We start from the raw sequence: 22,315 nt of genomic DNA, 5'->3' as shown, positions 1-22,315 counted from the left end.
TCCTGTCACTGCATCTGGCAATATGGCCAGCCCATCTCCACTTAGCCTGTTCAATAAGTTATAAGACTATATTTATACAGAAAACAGATTACCTTTAATCGTCATCATTTACATGGTCTTTTTAGAAGTAACTACCGTGAGACGCGATGCATTTGTCCCAATGTTGCGTACACTTCTTAAACGCATATGAAAGTCCGTTTTTTAAGAGTTCTTTCAAAATGGCGGCCTCTTAGTGGTTTCTTGAGCTGAGGAAACAGCCAGAAATCGCACGGTGCGAGATCAGGACCGTATGGAGGGTGTGGTAGGATTTCTATGTTGTTCTTCTGCAAAACGTCCACTACACTACCAGCAATATGTGGCCTGGCATTATCGTGGTGCAATAAGAAGCCATTCTTCAGCAATGGACGCTTCCTTTTGATATGCTGTACCATTGTCCATAACACATCCGCATAGTATGAGCCGTTTACAGTATTCCCGGGTTCTACAGCATGTTGGTAAACAATGCCTTCGTAGTCAAAAAACATTATGGTCATAACTTTACCAGCTGATTTTACAGTTTTTGCTTTCTTGGGGATAGGCGAAGACGGATGCTTCCATTCACTGCTTTGTTGTTTCATTGTAGGGGCATAGCGATACAACCAAGCTTCATCTACTGTAATGATGCGTTTTAAGAAGTTGTCGCCTTCTTGTTCCAGTCTTTCTTTCCATTCTGTACACACATCCACTCGATACTGCATTTGCTACGGTGTTAAGAGTTTGGGAATCCATTGGGCGCAAACACGTTTCAGTCCCAAATGTTCAGCCATGACTGAGTGAACACTTCCCACAGAAATATTCAGGACAACATGCAGCTTGCGTATTGTAACTCTGCGATCCTCCTTGATGATAATCGCTGCTGTGTTGATCATTGTCTCTATGATGGACATTGAAGGTCTTCCCTCACATTCAAGATCTTCCACATTTTGCCTTCCTTCCTTAAAAGTTTTATGCCAGCAAAAAACACTTGCCCTCGACATTGCTTCATCACGGAAAGCTTCGCGTATCATGTTAAAAGTGTCAGATGCCGATTCTTGCAAATGCACACAAAATTTAATCGCATAACACTGTTCCAAGGATGCTTCCATTTCGACGACTGGTTGCGGCTCGTAGGCGTGCTGAAACAAGCTTGCGTTTAGTCACGTGACACTCTGGCACAACAGCCTGTATTATACACCATCTATCAACCTCTTTTGTTAATACAGACAGCAACATTTCTTTATTCCACAGAAATTAATATTGTGGTGAGTGGATTCGTGACAATAAAATTAGTCTTATTACTTATTGAACAGCCCTCGTATTTTATAATATCCATGACACCTATTTGAGATCTTATCCAGATATTTGTCTTCATATCTCTTAATGTTATTTTTAGCATACTTCTTTCCATGCGATGTTGTAATCGTAAAGTAAATTTAGTTTAGTACAAAATATTATATTATATAATAATTTTGCATACATTGTTTATTTTATATACAACTAAGATAAGATAACATTATTTCGTCTCTACAGGGATTAGTGTAGAATTCTGAATGTATTTTTTTTATATAAATATACATTTCACAGAAAGATTATTATTATCAATCAGGCTATTTACCGTTATATGGATAACACATTTGCAGTCTGTTCGAAGAGTTCAGTATTCATGCTAAGTGAATAATAGCAATATTAATCACAACTATGATAATGGTGATCATGAAGGATTATTTGATTGAGATGGACTAATCCCGTACTGAGAAGCATTTATGTTGTTAGGTACTTTTTTATGGATGGAATGTAAGCAATGGATGCTGGCCATTCGTGAAGTGTATATAGGTATTAATGATTTCGTGTGTATATAAAGCGTATATAGGTGTTAATGCTATATTAACTGTGTTGGTATAGTTTCCACAGTTAGTCTTTTAATGTTCTTTAATTATCTATGTGTTTTAAATTTTGTGGTAGGTTGTTGAGTAGTGTCTGCATGAGATGTGATCTCAAAGAAGAATCGTATGAGTTGTTGAAGGGTCTAGGGATGTCAAAAGTACTTGGGAGATAGTGTTATACAACATGTGTCTCTGTTACAATAGGTGTTGTTGAAGTAATTTCTTAGTAACATTATCTAGTGTTTCAGACTTTTAATGTTCAGGATTATGTGTATTGCAATAAGTGGTTTGGTTATTGGCTGTTGTATGCAAAGCCTCCAAAACCACTGTTGAAACAATTTCCCTATGTAATGTTTCTAATTTCATTAGATGGCTGTTTGATGTGTTTGCATAGATTGTTATACCAAACCTGAGTAGCGATTTGTAAATACTGTGATGCGAGTTTTTTTACATTAGATGGGATCATGTCTTTTACTTGGAAAAGTTTTGCTGTGATGATACAGAGTTAGTATGTAGGTATTCCATTCAAGGTGGTAATCCATGCAAAGGCCAAGGTATTTTGCATGTGATTACGCATGCGATTTTGGAACACTGGCAGCTATTTTTGTTGTTAATGCAGCGGTATGTGTGATAGTGTAGCAATAGTGCAGGGCACATGATTCTTGGATTATGTATAATTAACATCTGCATTTTGGTGCTGTTAATTATAATTGAATTTTGGCAGAAGTAAGTGGTGATATCATTTAGGTCTGATGCTTTGGACAGAGCGGTGTTGATGTCTGCGTGGCCTGCTAGTAGCGGGTGTCATCTGCATACTGATATATTTGACTTCATGACATCAGGTCGTGAATAAAATTAATGTATATGTTAAATAGAGCAGGTGATAATATGGCACCTTGTGAGACAGTGGTGTAGCTAGAGCTTTTGCTGCCTCTCTCAATACACACCAAAAATACTACAAAAAGTCAAAGCGATGTATAGGGAAATAAATGAAACCACTGTTTATTTTTGAAGTAAAACTTTAATTTCAACATTCTAATATGTTATTTTTCTTGCTTTTTTGTAAGCAAAATCGTCGATGACATTGTTGAAGTCTATTTCATAGTAATGGAGGTAATTCTTAATTAATTTTATTTAGAAAAACTCCTCTCTCAACTAGCAACACTTACAGCAATTGTGGGGAAAATTCGCTGTAGTATTACAATATTTGGAACTGAGTTCTCGAGACTGTATTTTAGAATTAACTGCAAAAGTTCAAAATTGGTCAAAGTGCCACCCATGGTGGACACCCCCCACCCCCCAATAGCTACGCCTCTGGTGAAACACCATGTTTTTTTTTGTATACCTCGGCTGTAATGTGTGCCTATTTTTGTTACTTGTTCTGTTTGAAAGATAGTTTCTGAACAAGATATGCAGTGCTTTTATTCCGAATGAGTATAGTTTGGTCAGCAGCATGTCATGTTCAAGTGTATCAGAAGCTTTGGTTAAGTCAAGAAGTATAAGGACAGCATACTTGTTTTTATTGAGAGCTTTGTTTATGGTGTTGGTGTTTTTTGAAATAATACACACTAGCCTACAGAACTAATAAATAGTTCTGTAGGCTAGTGTGTATTATTTTTTCAAGAATTTTGGAGATGACTGGTAGGTTAGCTAATGGTCTGAGTTCTGTATATCAATTCTTTAGCCATTTGTAAATTGGCTTAATTATCACAGTTTTTAGTTGTTGTGGAATAATACCAATGTTCATGAGTCTCAGAAGTATGGGATTTATTTGTCCAAAGTGTGTTAAAAGGTCTGTGAGTCTAATTTTGTCTTTGATTTTAGCTGAAAGAGCGCTTCCTTCAGTTCCTGTTTTCTTACGGGTAGAAAATACATAGGGGGTACTTAAGGGTCAAAGCTGTATAACAGAGCAGACCTCCACAAAGCCTTTAAAGGAATGTGGAGAACCGACCAGGGCTTCAGACCTAATGTCCAATCCTCACTTACTCGTGGTGCACCCTGTTAGGTATCTACCTGTATACTGAACGAACAAGGATGAGCTGACAATTTGGGATTTAGCCAAACAAATTGTATTCTTATTTGCTTAAACCACAATATTAAATGATGGTATAACATGACAGAATTTCATGCTGGCTGGGGCATTGCCCAATTAAACAAGGCCCCCATTGCTTTCACCAGGGAACCAGGGCGAACACGAAAAGTCAGCTACTAAAACACACCCCAACTCAATAACACCAGAATTGAAGATCGGTACTATCAACATAAGAAGCCTGAATGGCAAAGAAATGGAGCAGCCATAGTATTCAACACTAAGTAAGAGGCTAATTTTCTTGAATGGCAGGCAGTCTCAAGTAGAGTGATGTTGGCAAATATGAGAATGGGAGAATTGGACAATGAGACTTATTTGTGTCTATTGTCTCACAGAAGGTTCTCCTAAGGTAGAAGTGGAGGAATTTTTTGAGGGTTTAGAAAAAGCAACTGACACAATGAAAAATTGGTCCTTGATGAGGATCTAAATAGCAGAGTAGAAAATGATTGTCAGAAATACAAAAATATTTTGGGAAAATGTGGAGAAAAGAGCAAAGCTAATAATAATGGCAAATACTTGTTGGATTTCTGCTCACAACATGGACTGGTTATTACTAACACCATGTTCCAACATAAAAATGCGCACAAATTCATATGGAGAGAAGAGGCAAGGAATAAGAAAAGTCTCATTGACTCTATTATTGTTGATAGTGATGTTTTCTCTCTGGTGCAAGACACTAGAGTGTACAGAGGATTTGAAATTGGAAGTGATCACCATTTAATCTTAAGCAGGATAAAATTGAATTTCATATTGAAAAGAAGAACATGTAAGAAAGTTTTAAAACGAATAAAAGTTGAGCAGTTCTCAGATGTGAAATGTAGACTAAAATACACAAAGATTATTGAAGAAAAAAATGAAAGAGTTTGAGAACAGGAATCAAACCTTGGAGAGTCAGTGGCAAGCTCTCAAGAAAACATTGATTGATTCTAGCAGAGAGGCATGTGGTGAGGTTGTATGCAAGGATAGAAAAATCAGAACTCCCTGGTGGACACAGGAAGTTAAAGAGGCAGTGAAGGAAAAGAAGAAAGCATATCAAAAGTTCCTGGCAAATAAGTCAGTTTGTGCTCTTAGAGAATACAGAGACAAATGTAAGAAAGCTAAACAAAAGTCATGAGAAGATTTTGGTAACAACATAGAAAATAAACATCAAGAAGGTGGCAAGATATTCTGGATGCTGTTGAAGAAGCTAGAAATGGAGGAAAGACTGCTGTGAAAGGAATTAGAGATGATATATGTGATATGAAGAGAAAAAGATATCCTTGAAGTATGGAGTAATTACTTCAAAAAACTGCTAAATGAAACTAGCAGTGATGAGAGTACAGTGATAAAAAACACTGACCAGGCATGCAATCAGGAATACATATCCATGCTTGAAGTAGAAAAAGCCATCAAAAGTCTGAAATGTGGAAAGGCAGCTGGAGTAGATGATATTAGACCAGAAATGCTCAAGTATGGAGGTATACAAGTTTTACAGTGGCTCCACTGCATAGTTCAGAGGGCCTGGACAGAAGGACAAATTTCAAAAAGGGAAATAAAACTGATTGTGAGAATTACAGCAGTATTTCTCTACTCAGTGTTTCTGGTAAGATTTATGTCAGTATACTTGAGAAACGATTGAGGAGGATTGTAGAAGAGAAGCTTGGCGAGGACCAAGCTGGATTCACGCCAAATAGAGGCTGTCACGATCAGATATTCACTTTAAGACAAATCGTTGAAAGTCATGGGAATATAACAAAGATCTGTATTTAAGTTTTGTAGATCTGGAAAAAGCATATGACAAGGTGCGAAGAGAGAAGCTATTCAATACACATTATATGGTGTCAGCAGATCATTATATCAAGCAATACTTAGTCTTTATTTGAGTTGTAAGTCAGCAGCTAGAATTGAAGCAAGTACAGGGAGATGGTTTAAAGTTAAATCTGGTATCAGACAAGGATGTACATTATCACCTTTGTTATTCATTATCTATATGGATTAAATTACGAAAGAAAGTGGTATTAAACCTGATATCAAAATTGGAGATGTTAATGTCAGCTCCTTGCTTTATGTGGATGATGTTATACTTCTAAATAAATCCACTACAAGTCTGCAAGATTCCCTGACTAAATTGAATAACTGTTGTAATAGATATGGTATGAAGGTCAGCTATAACAAGACAAAGATAATGAAAATATGCAGAAGCATTGGAAATATCAGCTGCAATGTGAACGGAGAACCTATAGAACAAGTAAAACATTTCAGCTACTTAGGCACGATTTTTAGTGAAGATGGCAAATTAAATAATATGGAAATAGACAACAGAATCAACAAAGCTGGTATGGTAGGAAGTCAACTGAATAAATCTATATGGAATAAGAGAGAAATTAGTCAAAACAATAAATCAGCTGTATACAAGACAGTGTTCAAACCAATTTTAACTTATGGATTTGAGAACTGGGTCAGAAGTAAAACACTTGACCAAAGACTAGAGACCGCAGATATGAGAGTCCTGAGAAAGATTAGGGGCATGAACAGATGGCATCAATGGCAATATCATATTAAAAAAACGAGGATATTAGGAAAGAACTTGACATTGTTAGCATCCAGGAATGTGTTACCAGAGCTAATCTCAGGTGGTATGGTCACTTAAACAGAATGGGAGAGGAAAGATTAGCGAAACAAGTGTTCTCTGCCAGGTTGGCAGGAAAAAGATCCAGAGGAAGACTAAGATATAGGTGGATTGATATGGTAAAAAGTGCCTTAGAAGATAGATATATAAATATAAGATCTGACAATGTTATAGCTTTGACAGGTAACAGATTGATTTGGCAGAAAAATTGTAGGTAGGAAGTTAGTAATGATTGTAGTACTATCATATCCTGTACACCCCTTGAGGGTAAGTGTCAGGAATTTGATGATGAGGAGAAAATACATAGTTTGCTGTTGACTTTGTGTTGGTAATTTGTTGTTGATCGTTTTGTAATTTGATGTTAATCATTGGTAGATTATCTTTTTTGAGTTGTGTGATATTGTTTGTGAAGGCGCTGTTGAATGAGTCTGCTAGTACCTCTTGGTTCATATACTGACCGAAACTTTTGGCAACAATATCTTGGGCTGAAGTTTTCTTTTTTCGAGTTAGTAATTCATCGAGTGTAGTCCACGTTTGCTTCATATTGTCATTACATTCCATAAATTTTTGAAAGTAGTAGTGTCTTTTTGCCCAAGAATTTTTGTTGTTAGTTGATTTATCATGTTTTTGTATAATGTTTGTAAACGGTATTACTGGGTGACCTTTTTTTTTAGTCTTTTCCATAGATGTTCTTTTACATGAATACTATTTAGAATGTAATATTAATAATAATAAAATCCCCATAGGGTGTACAGGATATTATGATAGTAATAGATGAAAAGTTTACATCATTACTAACTTCCCATTGCCAATTTTCCTCCAAATTAATCAGTTATGACCCAAATATTATTACATCTTATATTTTGCTCTCCTACTATCATAATGTCTCATACACCCTGAAGATACATATCAAGAATTTAATGACACTCCTAAGGCACATCTTACTGTATCAATCCACATAGATCTTGGTCTTTCTTTGAGTCTTTTTCCTGCCATTCTAGTGGTAAACACTGCGTTGCTGACCTTTTTTCTTCCATTCTGTTTAAGTGATCACACTACCTTAGATTAGCTCTGCTCATGTATGAACATTCCTGAATGCTAAAAAATGTCAAGTTCTTTCCTAATATTCTCATTTTTATATGATTCTGACATTGATTTTCTTAGAACTACTTTCATATCCATGGTCTCCAATTTTTAATCATGTGTTTGTAATTCTAACCTAGGTCTAAAATCCATAAATTAAAATTGGTTTGAATACTTTTTTTTTAATACAGCTAGTTTAGTGTTTTGACTAATTTCTCTCTTCTTTCTCTAAATGCAGATCACTGACTTGCAAATAAGTGTACATGGAAAGGGACTTTATATTTTTATGCTTTAGTTATCAGTACAGAACATTTGATATAATATGTTCTGAAAAGTTCATTTTATGTTCTAAAATGACATAACATGAAGCTAGCAACAAATTCTGCTTGACAGAAAGTTCAGAAATGCTAAATCTGAGGGAAGTTGCTAGAGCCATAATGGAAAGAGATTAAATTTACTATATTCATCCTCCTTAGTTATTGAAATGGTGAATTCTCATAAGAAAGATCTATCTCATAAAGAACTAAATCAACTAAGCAAACATCAAAAGAAAAAAGAATTTAACACTAAATTAATGGTGGAGGAAATCCAAAATATTGATGACACACTTATGTTGAAAGTTTTTCACTTGGTTATACTATAAATTAAAGATGCCAAGAAATTATATTCTTGGTTTAATCTTTTATCCAAGTGTAAGCAAACAAAGTTTGCACATGAAATACCTTCACAATCGGGCTACTTGTATGCAGAGTGTAATGACTTCTCATCACTTACCTTAGTATCCCATAATGCAAAGCACATATCTTTACAGACATGTCTAGTGCTATGGATTATGGGAAGGGTCACTACTCAGAACAGTTTCACTATATAAGTGAAGGGAAGTCTCCAAAAACTCAGACGATCCCTGAGATCACTCTAAACTCAGCAAGTGCAAGTTATCCGAAGGATCATTTTATTCAGCTGTGTTCCACTCATGTCAGATAGAATGGAGAGAAACCCTGAGCAGTGGTCCTGCTCAATGGCAGGCTCACACCCATGACTTAGCACATCCATTATCTCAGTGGTGATCCCACTGGGAACAGGCCAAAACTTGCCCATGAGCAGAGCCTCTCTTATCTCAGCATGGCAACCACTTCTGCACAAAAGTGCATCCATGGGAGCCAGACCCAGAAGTGATACCAAGGTTGAAATAATGCAGAAGTCATATTTCCGTATACAAGTAGTCAAAGGGTGTTGCACCTAATTACTAAAATATTCTGGACTAGAGATAGATGTTGAAAGCTTTTTCAATTGGTTATACAGTCATCCCTCAACTTACATCTGTGATCCCATAATGGAATAAATAACATTTTCGACTATACTTTTGAAAGACGTAAGCAAGCGTAAAGTAAAATGGTTTTTATTTAGCAACAATGCAGTGGCAACAGCGCATTCAGCAGCAATCTCCATCGGCAGTTGGCACATGGCTTCAACAGTTCCTCAGTCGATTTTGTGTTTAAAAAATAGGTTATTTGTGTATTTATTGTATTGTTAAATATTGTATTTCACGATGTTTTGTGCAACATGGCCCTACACGCCCAATTAAAAATCCTAATGAAGAATGACAGAAAAAGAGACGAACAACTGATCTTGAAATTAAGTTGCAAGTTCAACGATAGTGAAGAAGCAATGACAAGGTCCTATCGTTGATTCCAAAAGCTACTTCCATCATGCATAGAGGACCTGAACTAAAAGCACTTACCTCTTAGCACTATGACCATAACCACTAAGTCTCTTCAACATGTTGAAAGAGAAAGCAGGACCCGATTATGACTACGATTCAATGCTTCTTCTTCTGGTTGGTTCATGAGATTCAAGCAGCGTTTTGCACTGCATAATGAAAATGTATGGTGAATCTGCAAGTTCCAATGAAAAGGCTGCCAAGCAGTTTGTGGAGAAATTGGATAAAATTATTATGGAGGAAAATTATTTGCCACAGCAAATATTTAATATGGATGAGACCTTGTTTTGGAAAAAATTGCCCGAGCAGACATTCATCCACAAAAAGCTAAAATCTATGCATGGTTTCAAAGCTCTTAAAGACCATATTACAATTCTGTTATCTGGTAACATGGCTGGACATAAACTGAAACCTTTGTGATATTGCACAGTGAAAATCCACAAGCCTTCAAAACCATTAAAAAGCATGCTCTTCCAGTTCATTATCGGAGCAATAAGTCGTGGATGACTCCAAAATTGTTTGCAAATGCCTTAATCAATTGTAATACAAGTGAAATGGAAAGATATTGTGTGAAAGAAAATGTAGAATTTAAAATTTTATAAATTCTAGATAATGCTCCAGGGCAGCCATCTTATATCGGTGATCTTCACCAAGTTCAAGGTCATGTTTCTCCCTCCAAACACTACTTCATTGATCAGGGAGTTCTTGTAGTGTTTGAAGCTTATTATCTATGGAGAACTTTTTTTTTCACAAGCCATTTCTGCTACTGAAGGAAACGATCAGACTCTCATGCAATTCTGGAAAGCATTGAATATTTATCATGTTATTAAAAATATTGCTGTAGTTTGGAAAGTGATCTCTCAATGTATGAGTAACACATGGAAAAAGATATCAAAAGGTTTGTGCATGATTTTGGAAGTTTGAAGAAAATTAAGACCTTTGTAAATTGAGTGAAGAAATACAGGGCCTAGCAAACAATCTGCATCTCAAAGTGAATGATGACGACATAGTTCAACTCATAGAAAGTGCCCCTGAAGAGTCGAACTAGACGAATGTTGCAGAAGAGGAATAACGAGAAAAGGAAGAGGAAAATGAGAAACAAGGAGAGGTAGTTAAACAATTCACAGTGAAGGGTCTTGCAGAAATGTTCTTTGCAATCAGCGATGTTCTCAAACTGGCTGAAGACATGGACCCCAATGATGAATGCTACTTATTAGTAGAAAGGAAAGTACATGATGAGTTTGCTTGCTATAAACAAATTTAGGATGAAAAGAAGAAGAGGAATAAGCAAAGCACATTGGACATTTTCTTCAAAAAACAAAAGGTTACACCAGAAGAGCTGCAACCTGGTCATTCACATAGGGAAGGTAATGAAGATGTGATTGTAGAGGAAGATTTGGATGATTATTCTGCTGTTTTATAGTGGCAGTAATGCAGAGTAGTTTTATAATAAGGTTAAAAATTAAAATGACAGTATACTTATTACGGTAAGTCCGTAAACCCCATAATTCTGTTGATTTAATGTATCGACTTATGTCCTGCTGGATGGAACGGAACCTGGATGCAAGTCAAGGGATGACTATACTATAAATTAAAGATGCACTGATGTATTTTAGATTTAAGTGCCGGTTAAAAGTCATGTTTTAATTTAATGGAATAAAGACAGCTAGGAATGAATTAAACATTGGTTTAATGAGACTCCAATATTTCATCCATGTAACAAAGATAAACTAATGTAGTTGAGATAAAACACCTGAGTCTTCATGAAAGTAGGAACTAAGCACTGCAATATCTACACAGTCTATAAAAGGCATATTAAATGTGCCAGCATGACAGGAGATTTATCATAAGAAAAATAAGGCAACTATGCAGTTTTTTTTTAATGTCCTATTGCAGTGTTTCTCAAACTTCAGATATCTGCAGAGCCCTTCTTAAATTTTCATTACCAAGTACCCCCTAATTAATTAATTAAAAAAATTAATTAAATGAATAAACTAATTAAAACAAAAAATTAATTAAAATTAATTTAAAATATTAAAAAATTAAATATCTATTTTATTTGAATTTATATGTTCATGTAAACAAAAAATATGATTTATTTTTAACAGAACAAACTTTATAAAGATACTATAAAGTTTTACTTAGTTGAAATAATTTATTATTAATGAGAGGAGTGAAATTGCTTATGGTGAGATAAAATTTTAGCAAAATTTGGCTCTATAGTTGTTAATTTCAATCTCAGATGCGGTTCGACATCTATAATGTGATTCCTCTTCTTCGTCTTAATATCTACAAGGGCCAAAAATCCAACTATGCACAGATATGAACTTGGAAATAGAAAAATTAACCTTAGAGCTTTATCTATTAATTCAGAAAATTCAATCTGTATTTGTAGCCAAAATGATGATAATGTATTCTTGCTGTATTTATTTTTTAGGAAACCATCAGAAGCTAGTTCTAAAAGTTGTTGTTCTTCTATTGACGATAGACCCTTTGGCATAAATTTGTTTTTATTGAAAGGGAATCTTATTCACTCAATATTAATGTCCAATTCAAGGAAATACTTTTCTAGATTCATTTGTAAGCTTTTTAAATGCTGCATGATAGTAATTTTCACATCATCATCAATTTGTTCATTTGAACTTGTGAGCAATTCGTGAAGCGATGGAAACTCGTCAAATTCTCCATTACCAACCCGCTTTTGCCATAACTTCATTTTTGCCAACGTGGTGTTCACTTTATCTTGGACATAAAATATAGAAATTTCCTTGCCTTGTAAAGATAAATTAAGCCTATTTAATACAGTAAATATATCTGACAGGTATGCTAATTGACTGGGCCATTTCCAATTATGTAAATGCTTTTTCAATTCAAACTTTTCATCAAGAAAAACTTTTAGTTCATTCCGAAGTTCAAATAAACAAGTAAGGACTTTTCCACGAGAAAGTCAACAAACATCAGTATGAAAAAGAAGTTGTGTAAAGTTGCTTCCCATTTTTTTGCAAAGTTGAGAGAAAAATCTGGCATTTAGAGGACGGCCTTTAATATAATTTATGATTTTTACAGCTCCATCAAGAACTTTTCTTAGGTCTGTAGACATGTGTAGCCAAAGCCTCCCTGTGTATGCAGCAGTATGTCGACTTTGCATTTGGTGCAACAGCTTGAATCCTTGAAACAAGCCCTTTTTTTAGATTCGACCATGGATTTCGCTCTGTCCATGCTTATTCAAACACAACTTTTCCAATCAAACTTGTTTTGATGCATAAAGGTATTTATACTGTTGAATATTTCTTCTCCTGTTGTATGTTCTGGCAAGAGTTGGCAATATAAAATGTCGTCATGAATTTTTTTGATTTTTTTTCATACCTAACGAACACTAGAAGATTTGCAAAATTTGTAATGTCGGTGGATTCATCTACCTGCAACGCATAATAACGACTCTTACGTATATCATATAACAATGTTTGTTTTATATTTTCAGCCATTTCAGTGATTCTTCAACGAACGGTACTATTTGAAAGGCAAATCCGATCAAAAGATCTTTTTGCATTATCTCCAATCATAATTTCTGCTATTATTTTTGCTGCAGGCTTGACCAAAGTTTCACCAATTGCTTCCGCTGCACCATTAATAGCGACAGAAGATATGAAGCTTCTAAAGCCTTCATGTTTTCACCTCCTGACACAATCGACATCACCTTTTGAGATTCTTTTAAATTTTTTAGTTTATTTTGAAAAAATTCGACAGGTTTGTCCTAGCATTCATTATGTTTCGATTCAAAATGGCGATTTAAATTACATGGTTTCGTGCTTTCATTTTTTAAAGTTTCACCGCAAATTACACATAATGGAATAGGTTCCTCTTCATTTCCCGTTCATGAAAATCCACATTTCAAGTAATTTATATCGTACTTACGAAGTTTTCTCATCTTCCTAGTTGGTTCTTTAGAGATGTCAGACAACACACACTTATCAATTTCACTTGATCCAGATACAATATCAACATTTTCTTGTTGCTGACAGCTACTTGTATCTACTATGTTCCTCTCTTTTGCGCATTTTAAAAATCCAGTCTTTAACCAGTGATCCATATTTAAGAATTTGAAAGCTAAAAAAAATTACCGTATTTAATGAACAGTTCTTCAACAAATGGCTAGTGAAAGCAGAACTCGAAACAGACAGCAATGGTAGGCCAGTAGAGATAAAGCAGCTACGAAGACGTTCATATGATTGGTGCAGTATTAACAAAAGATCACGCTACTAATTGACAAAGGCAAGCCGACAGTTCAGTTGAAATGCTAATTCTCTTCAACCGAATTCCTTATATAATATCTGAAAGACATTCACTATATATTTCTTAGTTTTAACACATTCACTCAAATAAAACCATATGTTGCCAGTGCACCATATGGTTTTGATTGTCTACTATACAGCATTTTATGTGGGAGGGGGTCATGCGATTCATTAGTTAGTGCCATTTTTATCCAGTTGTCTCTAATTGCACTGTTTGTTGAGAAACATATTACACAGCCTGCAGATGTCTCTGTACCTTATTCAGTGATACAATAGGAACATTTTACGATCTCAAACTTAAATTTTATTCCATGCGTTAATGATGCATAGCCGAAAATTGCCACAGACCCCCTGAAGACCTTTCGCGGACCCCCAGGGGTCCGCATACCACACTTTGAGAAACACTGTCCTATTGCATCAAACTTAAAAAAAGTAACAATTCCATCTACATCTGCTGAAGATGATCAGGAGTCCTCTGAGATGGGGGGGTTCTATCCACCTCACCTCTTTATATTAAAATCATCCTTATATCAAAGTAATTTCTAGCATACAAGACATTGTAAATAGCATTAAAGAGCACATTAGACAAACTAAACCAAGTGTTTTATATAAAGGATAAACAGGCTTATGTACTCAACTGCTGCTAACGAAATGGGGATATGATGAGGTAGATGGAATGAAAGAGGAAGAAGAAAAACTGGTTTGGTGTGAATGTAGTTACACAGCAAAGGGGTGCTGGGCAGCTGCTGCTCTTGTATTAACAAATGTAGCAGAAAGTAGAGGAATGATGTTGCCAGTTCAGTTGATCAATACCCATAGAATAGACAGAGCTGAAACGCTGTATCTGTGAGATAGAGATTGAAAGGAATCTCTAAGAAAGGGATCATCTATGAGCCAAATTGCTTTCCTCTGGTCAGTGTCAAGAAATTTTTAGAAAAGTTTTAGGTGTTCCACACCAAATATGTGAGCAGTACTCTAAGCATGGCCAGATTTGGGATTTATATGATGTTAAGGTTAGGTGCAAAATAGCATCTTCAGCAAAACAGAATGCCTATCATCTGAACAAGATCTGCTGAGGCAAATGTTGTCCAGATGCTTTTGTTCCAGGAGAGGCTGGAGGTGAATGTTAGTCCAAGCATATGCATGCACAGAGAGAGCAAGCGAGATCAATCTTGTCTGGTGACGTGTGTTACTGAAGGTAAGGGAATGCGAGCTGAGATTTCTTTTGTGAGAAAAGAGGCAAGATTGTTGTTTTGGTAGCAATGAACATCACAAGATTGTCCTTGCCACATTTAACACATTCGCTGCCAATTACGAATATACTTGTATGTCGACTACCGACCTCCTATGCCAAGCACGAGTTAACCCGTAGTATAAGCACGTTAATTTGGACCTTTGGCTTGTGAATAAAGCGGAGAGCACATCTGGGGGCTTGGTAGAAGGAAAATAATTTCAGCAAAAGTATAGTATATTATAAGAGGTATTGTTGCATAAACTGTGTATTTATTAATGCAAATAAAACAAAATTTTTGAAGTTTTTTCAACATATACATATATTTATATATGATATATCATCATCTGAGTCATCGCTAGATGACTATAATCTGTAGGATTATAATCATCTTCGGAATCGGAACCAAATAATTCATTCCATTCATCATCGCTCATATTAGCGTAAGCTTCTAATTCTTCATCGATAAGCTTTTTTGTACTGACCATGGTGTAATTGAAGGTTTCTATTTAGATAATTTTAAATAATTGTAAGGCTAGATGCAATAAACCTTACTGCACTGAATGCTGAACGTCACTGACTATGAACCCAAGTTACATAGTCATCAGCGCATGTGTTAGGGGTGACATAGGTGGGAGGGGGGGATACGAGATTACACGTAGTTGGCATATGAAACAAAATTCTGTCTGATAAGCCAGCTATGAAATAACTTGTATTGACCTTGTAGAAGTGAAAGTGCTTGGCATGCAATAACAAACTATGCCCGAGGAGCATGGCAGCGAACATGTTAAGGATAGTACATAGATCAGTGTTTACAGCACTAGTTGTAGATGCTCGTGATATCTGTGCACTGTGTGGTTTGTCAAATGAATAGGATAAATGGCGAGTACTATCACCTGCAGACCTGTGAAAATGATTGGTGGTGATTGGGAGTAGGTCATTTAATACACGAGAAAGAGGGTAGGTAAGTAACAGGACAGAGCCCTGAGATGCTACTGCATTGGTGGTGAAGCTTGAAGAGAGGAAACCATCAATGACATGCAGTGGATGACCAGAGAGGAAGCTAGCAACCAAATTACATAGGGTGGCAGATAAACTAAAGGATGACATTTTGTTTAGCAGGCCATGATGCGAAACATGATTGAAAGCTCTGGAAATACGAATTGTGACAGTACAAGTTGAGCACCAAACCTTTCCATTGCACATGTCCATTGGAAGGGGGGGGAGTAGCTAAGAGGTCAGCAGTGGATCTTGAATGGGGAATCCATACTGGTGGTAGCTGATTGCTGGGCCACTAGGTAGTAGAGAAACTGGCAATTGATGACTTTTTTTCTCCATTATTTTGGAGTGGACTGAGGTAATGGCAATGTCAGAAGACTTCTATCTCCCTTTTTTGGAACAGAATGGATACAAGATTTCTTTCACATGTTGGGATAAGTACCTATTATGTATAATAGATTGTAGAGAGATAATATAGGATGGGTGTTAGCTCAGGAGCAGAATGTTTGCAAACAAATAGAAAGATGCCATTAGGACCAGGAGACTTTTTTGTGTCCCAGTTACTTAATAATTTTCTGATGTCTTTTTGTCAATAAACTACAGGAGGCATACAGTGCTTCAAGTATGGTATGCTAGTGGTGATGTCCCTTGGTCATCAATGCAGGAGTTTGAAGAAAAGAGTCATGCTAGGAGTTTAGCTTTATCTTTAGATGAAGTAACAGTGGTGCCATCAGGATGAGAGTAAGAGGTGGAAGTTCTGGAGGTCATCCCATTTAGTGCCTTTGAAGTGCCAGAGGATGCACGTTAGGAGTAGCTTGAGGAAGAGTATTTATTCTGTAAGAGAGGAGACTTGTACAAGATTGTGGTCTAAGTTACTGAGAGAGGGAGGCGACTGCTATGGAATATCAGGAGGGAGAACTGGTTAAAAAGAGAGATCCGAAGTATGGGGTAAGTGAAGAGGGTTGTCAGGAATTTATGCACGTAGCTGAATGATTTGCGATAGATGATTACTTATAGCAAAAATTTCTTCCTCTCATCCAGCTTGGTTGGTGTTGGAAAAGGAAAGCCAGATGGAATTATGGATGTTGAGATCACCTAGGAAGTTGACCTCATTCTTTGAATAGCTTGATTGTAGATGGTCAAGTTTCATGGAGAAGAATGTGAAGAGGTTGAGTAATTATCTGAGTTTGGAAAATGGCAAATGCAGCAGATGAACATTATTAGATGGGGCAAGGAAACCTTGGGCTAGAGGAGGTTGAAAGAAGGGGATTTTAAATTCCCAGAGGAAGAACAAGATTTAGGTGGACTGATACAGTATGAAGTGCCTCAGAAGTCTGAAATATAAGATTTAACAATATACAGTCGTAAGAAATAAGAGATTCGTTTGAAAGAAAACTATCAATACAAGGTTAGTAATGATATAACCTTTTATTGTTTTACTATCATAATATCCTGTATATCCTTTGAGGGTATATATATCAGAAATTTGATGGTGAATGAAGACACAAAACAGAGATTCACAAATTATAGATTTGTGACTATATGAATTAACAACGAGAGTCCAGAGAATTAAAAATTAATTACCAGTAAATAAATCCAGTTCAGAAATCAATTCGTAAAATAAATAAAAAAAAAATTAAAAAAAAAAACCCTTTGTTCATTGATAATATGTTTATATGTTTTATCACTTGGAAATGTTCACAATAATCCATTATAAGTGAAGTCTGTTAAATCCAATGTATGATAACTTAAATTTTAAAATAAATTTGAAATAAAGTAGTGTTAAAATTACATCATAAATTTTTAGCACTTGCATTCATAATAGACTATAAAAGTGTGTTGTTAATTTTATTCATCTCAATTCTGTTACTTTTGGAAAGGAAAAAAAAGTTATCTGTTTCATTCTTAGATCTACGCTGTTTGCTGTTGCAGGAATTTCTTTTTAAAAAAAAATTAACACCTTTTAGTTTCACAGCTATATGTTCCATTATAAGACCATTCATTTTTATTGTTCACATTCACTATTTCAGTTTCATTATCACTGTTTCACCTCCACCCAATTGCAGCATGGTTTAGATACAGCAGTAGCAATAAGATTATCAGTCTTACATATCTTAGTAACTGCTGTGTTATCATTAGCAGAGGCACAAACAAATCTCAAGAACAGAAAAACAGTGCTAAAATATTTTTGCAAGTAGTGTCAAACCCTGGAAAATATATAAAATCATCCCTTATATTAATTTTTGCTTGTATCATTAAATGCAAATATCCCAGTATGTAATAATGAAAATGACATGATCAGGTGCTACAAAAAAAAAAAAGATGAGCTGAATCAAGAATGCCAAATTCAAATGGAACTGCCTCTTTATATGTGGCTGTTTACTGGTGCACACTCTCATAATAAATGGAGTTGTATTTTAGTAACATGATAGCCCATTTTTTCTAATCAAGAGAGTCATGTACAATATTTACTGTAGGGTCACTGTTCCTTTGAAAATTCTGATAACATTAAAAAAAACAATCTCTGTCCTTTATGACTTTTTATTTCATAAAGGACAGAGAACACTTTCAGTCCTAAGTACCGGCTTGAAAATTAGAACAACTGCTCTCCAAAAACAGGCTACAAGTGTGAATCATGTAGGCATGAATGTTTGCAGTTGGCTTTAGGTGAGTGATAAATTTCATTGCTCATGTGAGACCACTGCTCTTGCTCACTGGAGGCTTGAAAACGTTCCATGTTTGGAGTCTAGAGAAGGGTTTCCAGATTATGTAAAAAATAAATTAAAAAAATATGCAAAATTAATAAAAATAGAAAAAAATTCTTAATCCCACCAGGATACTAATATACTATAGTTTACAACTTTCCATGGTGGGAGTCATAAAAATAAACTGTTCTGGAAATTAGCTGCCTGCTCACTTTTCAACATCATTGGAAGTCATCTCAACCAGCATGTCAGATGAGATGGTGAAGAGACAATATGGCAGACAACTGCAGATGTCTAGTAGTATTTCTAATCTTTATTACTCTATGAATATTGTATGGGCTCTACAGTCGATCCTTCTAAGCTACTGTTTAAAATCCAAGTTTCTTCTAGGAATGGGAGATTTCCTTTGGTGAAGGTTTTTCAGCCACTTCCAAAGTTAAAAATGACTAATAAAGTGCCTGAAAAAAAAAAAGGCCTAATAAAATTCTGCCCCAAATGATTAGAATTGAATCTAAGGCTTTTTACTACTGACCTAAAATCATGAAAGGTTCAGTGTTGCTATGTAAACACTTTGCTATGTAAAAAAAAAATGAAAAAGGTCAGCATTATTTTTATTCAAATATTTATTTCATATGCACTACTCAGAGAAACTGAGAAATACAAAATAAGAAAACCATATTTTCTCATTTTGTATTTTTCCGTTGTATTCCCTTCTAATATGAACTTCACACATGAAAGTCTGCATCACTGCCATGCGAAGACAAGAGAAGAAAATAGGAATCAGTCAAACAGACAGGTAGAAGAATTAAGTTCAATAGGTTTGAAGACAATGTAAATGGATGTTTACCGTTCAGTTGTTACTTGAACCTTGGCCACTTCATGTATTATATTAAAAGAGTGAATAACTTCTTATTAAAACTATCTGCAAATAACTGACTTATTTATAGAATTTGAATGCCTTGGTAAATAATATCCAGCTAAAAAACACACATACTAACCACAGTGATAAGTTTTAATACGTAAATATTTCATCCCAAGTATCTTGGGACATCCTCAGTACAGTAATTCAAACAATACTAGGAACAACATACAGTTAGGGTGCATGATTACAATGGAATCTCAATATGTTATAGAAGTAAATTAAAACATAACTGGAAAAAAAATTAAATTAAATTAAATTAAAAAAAACATATATAAAGAGATTATTTTACACAATTTTGTATGAATTCACCACAGGTTTCATTGTATAAATAATATCCAGCTGACTTTCTCAATGGAGGTTAAACTTTCAATTTTTGGTTATGGCAAAATGCATTGTCAGGAGTGAAGGGCTGTGGACCAGTGCCTTGTCAAGGAATTTAAATAGGCTGGCTGAAGAAAAAAAAAAAGATCAGCTAGAATTTAAAAAAATCAATTAGGACTAGGGCAATGCGAAACTGTTAAAACGAATGCAAATGAGGAAGAAAAAACCTAGAATATTAGCATATACTTGAACAATAATGACTGTATTAAATTCTTTAATAAAAATATATTAATATTAAACGACTCAAATATTTCAAAATTATTCACACAATTCGACGCCTATTCAAACTTACGTCTTTAAGCAAGGATCAGAGACCGGTCGGTTCCCAAAGGGAAAGAACGAATTTACACACGCACACAGTATATACCAGTTTCTCTCTATATTATTATTTGACACCTCCAGGGAGTCCAAAGACTCATCGAGGGAGAGTGTGCCAACAGTATCGAACGACTGGTCCCCTTCCAACTACTAACCGCGCTCAAACTTGTTATGCATTTTCAATGTAAATAGCAACGGCTTCGGTTAAGTACCGACTGCAATTAGTATTTTACTAACTCAAACTATTTCCCCTCTAATTTTAATTTAACCCCACCTCTTAAAACTGCAATGGATAATTGTTCCGTTATTGATATCGACAGCTGTCCTATACGAATAATAGGGTCACCTGCCATTTTTCTAAATTAACTTATAATATATAATGAGGTTCATCGGTCATCATTAAGTAACCAAACGAAGGAAACAAAAGTTTACCGAATTTTTACCAGTTTTATGATAATTAACTCGGATTATTGTAGAGAAAAAAAGTCTTTTTTTTTTTAAACTACACATATACATCAAAGCATAGTTATCTATTAAGTATATGGTGATAACACTTTAACCAAATGCCGAACTGATTTCGAAATATAAACAAAAATATTAGTAATTTTATGTAGGAAACTAAAACTACAGTTTGCACATGCTCTCATCTCGTGTACGAGAGTAACATTTCCGGGGCCGGGTTCCGTAGCGAATTTAATCATGCTCTTCACTAACCTGCGAGTAGTCAATTAAAATGTTGCTATGATAATATGCATCATATTGATTCCAGAGTAAATAATGTTTAAATTTCTTCCAACAAAAACAAAACAGTAATGTACCATGAAAAATGTATATTTATCTTTTAAAGCTCATGCATCTTAAAAGAATGTAATACGTAATTCAGGATAACTTGAAATCAATGTTAGCAATACTTTCCAATATTTTGATGCACATATACAAGTGAAAAAAAGATTTTAAAATGCAAACCACTTTTAAATATTTTATTTATTATGAAATGAATCCTATATACAAAGAGGACTATGTCAATGTGTTAATTCTCCGATTTCAGAAATCAAACTTATACCGCCCACATGGCTTATGTTAAATATACTGTTCTATTCAATTAGCTGGTTTACACTAAAATTAAACTACTAAAATGATAAATATTATATTATACATACTATGCTGGTATTAAAAGAAACTTCACACACGATACCACAGCAACGATTGTCCAAAAATTTGTCGAAAATCCCCGAGCATGGTGAAGGAAGGACGCCATATTACACTCCCGCGCCAAACTGTCGATCCACGATTGGCTGTAAAGCACAAACGTGTAACTGTTCCTGACTGTTCAAATTAGTCTATATTCCTGGTCATCACCCTGCGAGAAGTAAACGGCTGTGGAGGTAAGACCCTAAGTGAGAGCACTATTTTTGTCATGTTATGCAGTACAGTATTCTGTTGTATCTAAGTATACTGAAAAGAAATTACTTCTAGATAAAATAAAATTTTTCGTCATAAACGATCATCAAAATGATAATAAAAGTTTCATTTAATTAGTTTCATTTTTCATATGACTAATTAATATGCATTTCATAATAAATTAACTTTCCATATAAAGTGTACTACTGAAACTAACCAAATAGCACTTGTTTAAAGGGAATAGTGGGATGGATCTGCAGTTCACATCGATATTTAATAAAAATTATATTAATATACTGTATTAATAGACTATGAACGGCGGCTAATAATATCACAATTGTAAAAACACCCAGGTTCGGTGCTTTTAATAAAGAAAAAAAAAGTGCTTCGGTGTTGCCAGGCGGATCAAATGGGGGTGGGGGACGTAAACGACAGTTCCCTTAAAATATCAGAACATAATGATATTGTGAATTTTTGTGTTGAATCTCGATATTGTGAAAAAAGAGACTTGACGGAAACATTTAGTTTTATTAGGATTGATCCACTTGACTAGAGGAGAAGGGTAGCAGAACAAGAGAGCATCCTTGGAAGATGAGCATGAATGTGGTTAATAAGAGTGTGGGGACTAGATTTTTTGGTTGGAGAATATAGCCATGAATTGCCAG

The 22,315-nt window shown here is 35.1% G+C and overlaps 1 protein-coding gene across 3 annotated transcripts in view; it reads right to left on the bottom strand.

The window, feature by feature from the left end:
• xit (ALG6/ALG8 family glucosyltransferase xit) overlaps positions 1 to 21,516 on the bottom strand; it is a 152,925-nt gene extending 131,409 nt beyond the window's left edge. Inside the window, exon 1 of one of the 3 annotated variants that reach the window (XM_090397289.1) lies at positions 21,410 to 21,516. In XM_090397289.1, coding sequence (XP_090253415.1) covers positions 21,410 to 21,507 — 98 coding nt within the window. In that variant the 5' untranslated portion in view covers positions 21,508 to 21,516. Of the gene's footprint in view, positions 1 to 18,840; positions 18,879 to 21,409 lie in introns of those variants that run through there. The other 2 variants (XM_090397292.1, XM_090397291.1) reach the window with 2 other exon arrangements.
• Between the last annotated feature and the right edge of the window lie 799 nt (positions 21,517 to 22,315).

Source organism: Typopeltis vanoorti, chromosome 8 (assembly GCF_054136105.1).
Source record: "Typopeltis vanoorti isolate ZY-2024b chromosome 8, IOZ_Tvanoo_1.0, whole genome shotgun sequence".
Lineage (NCBI taxonomy): Eukaryota > Metazoa > Arthropoda > Arachnida > Uropygi > Thelyphonidae > Typopeltis > Typopeltis vanoorti.
Note: the sequence above shows the minus strand (reverse complement) of the source record. Positions and strands in the feature narration are given on the sequence as shown.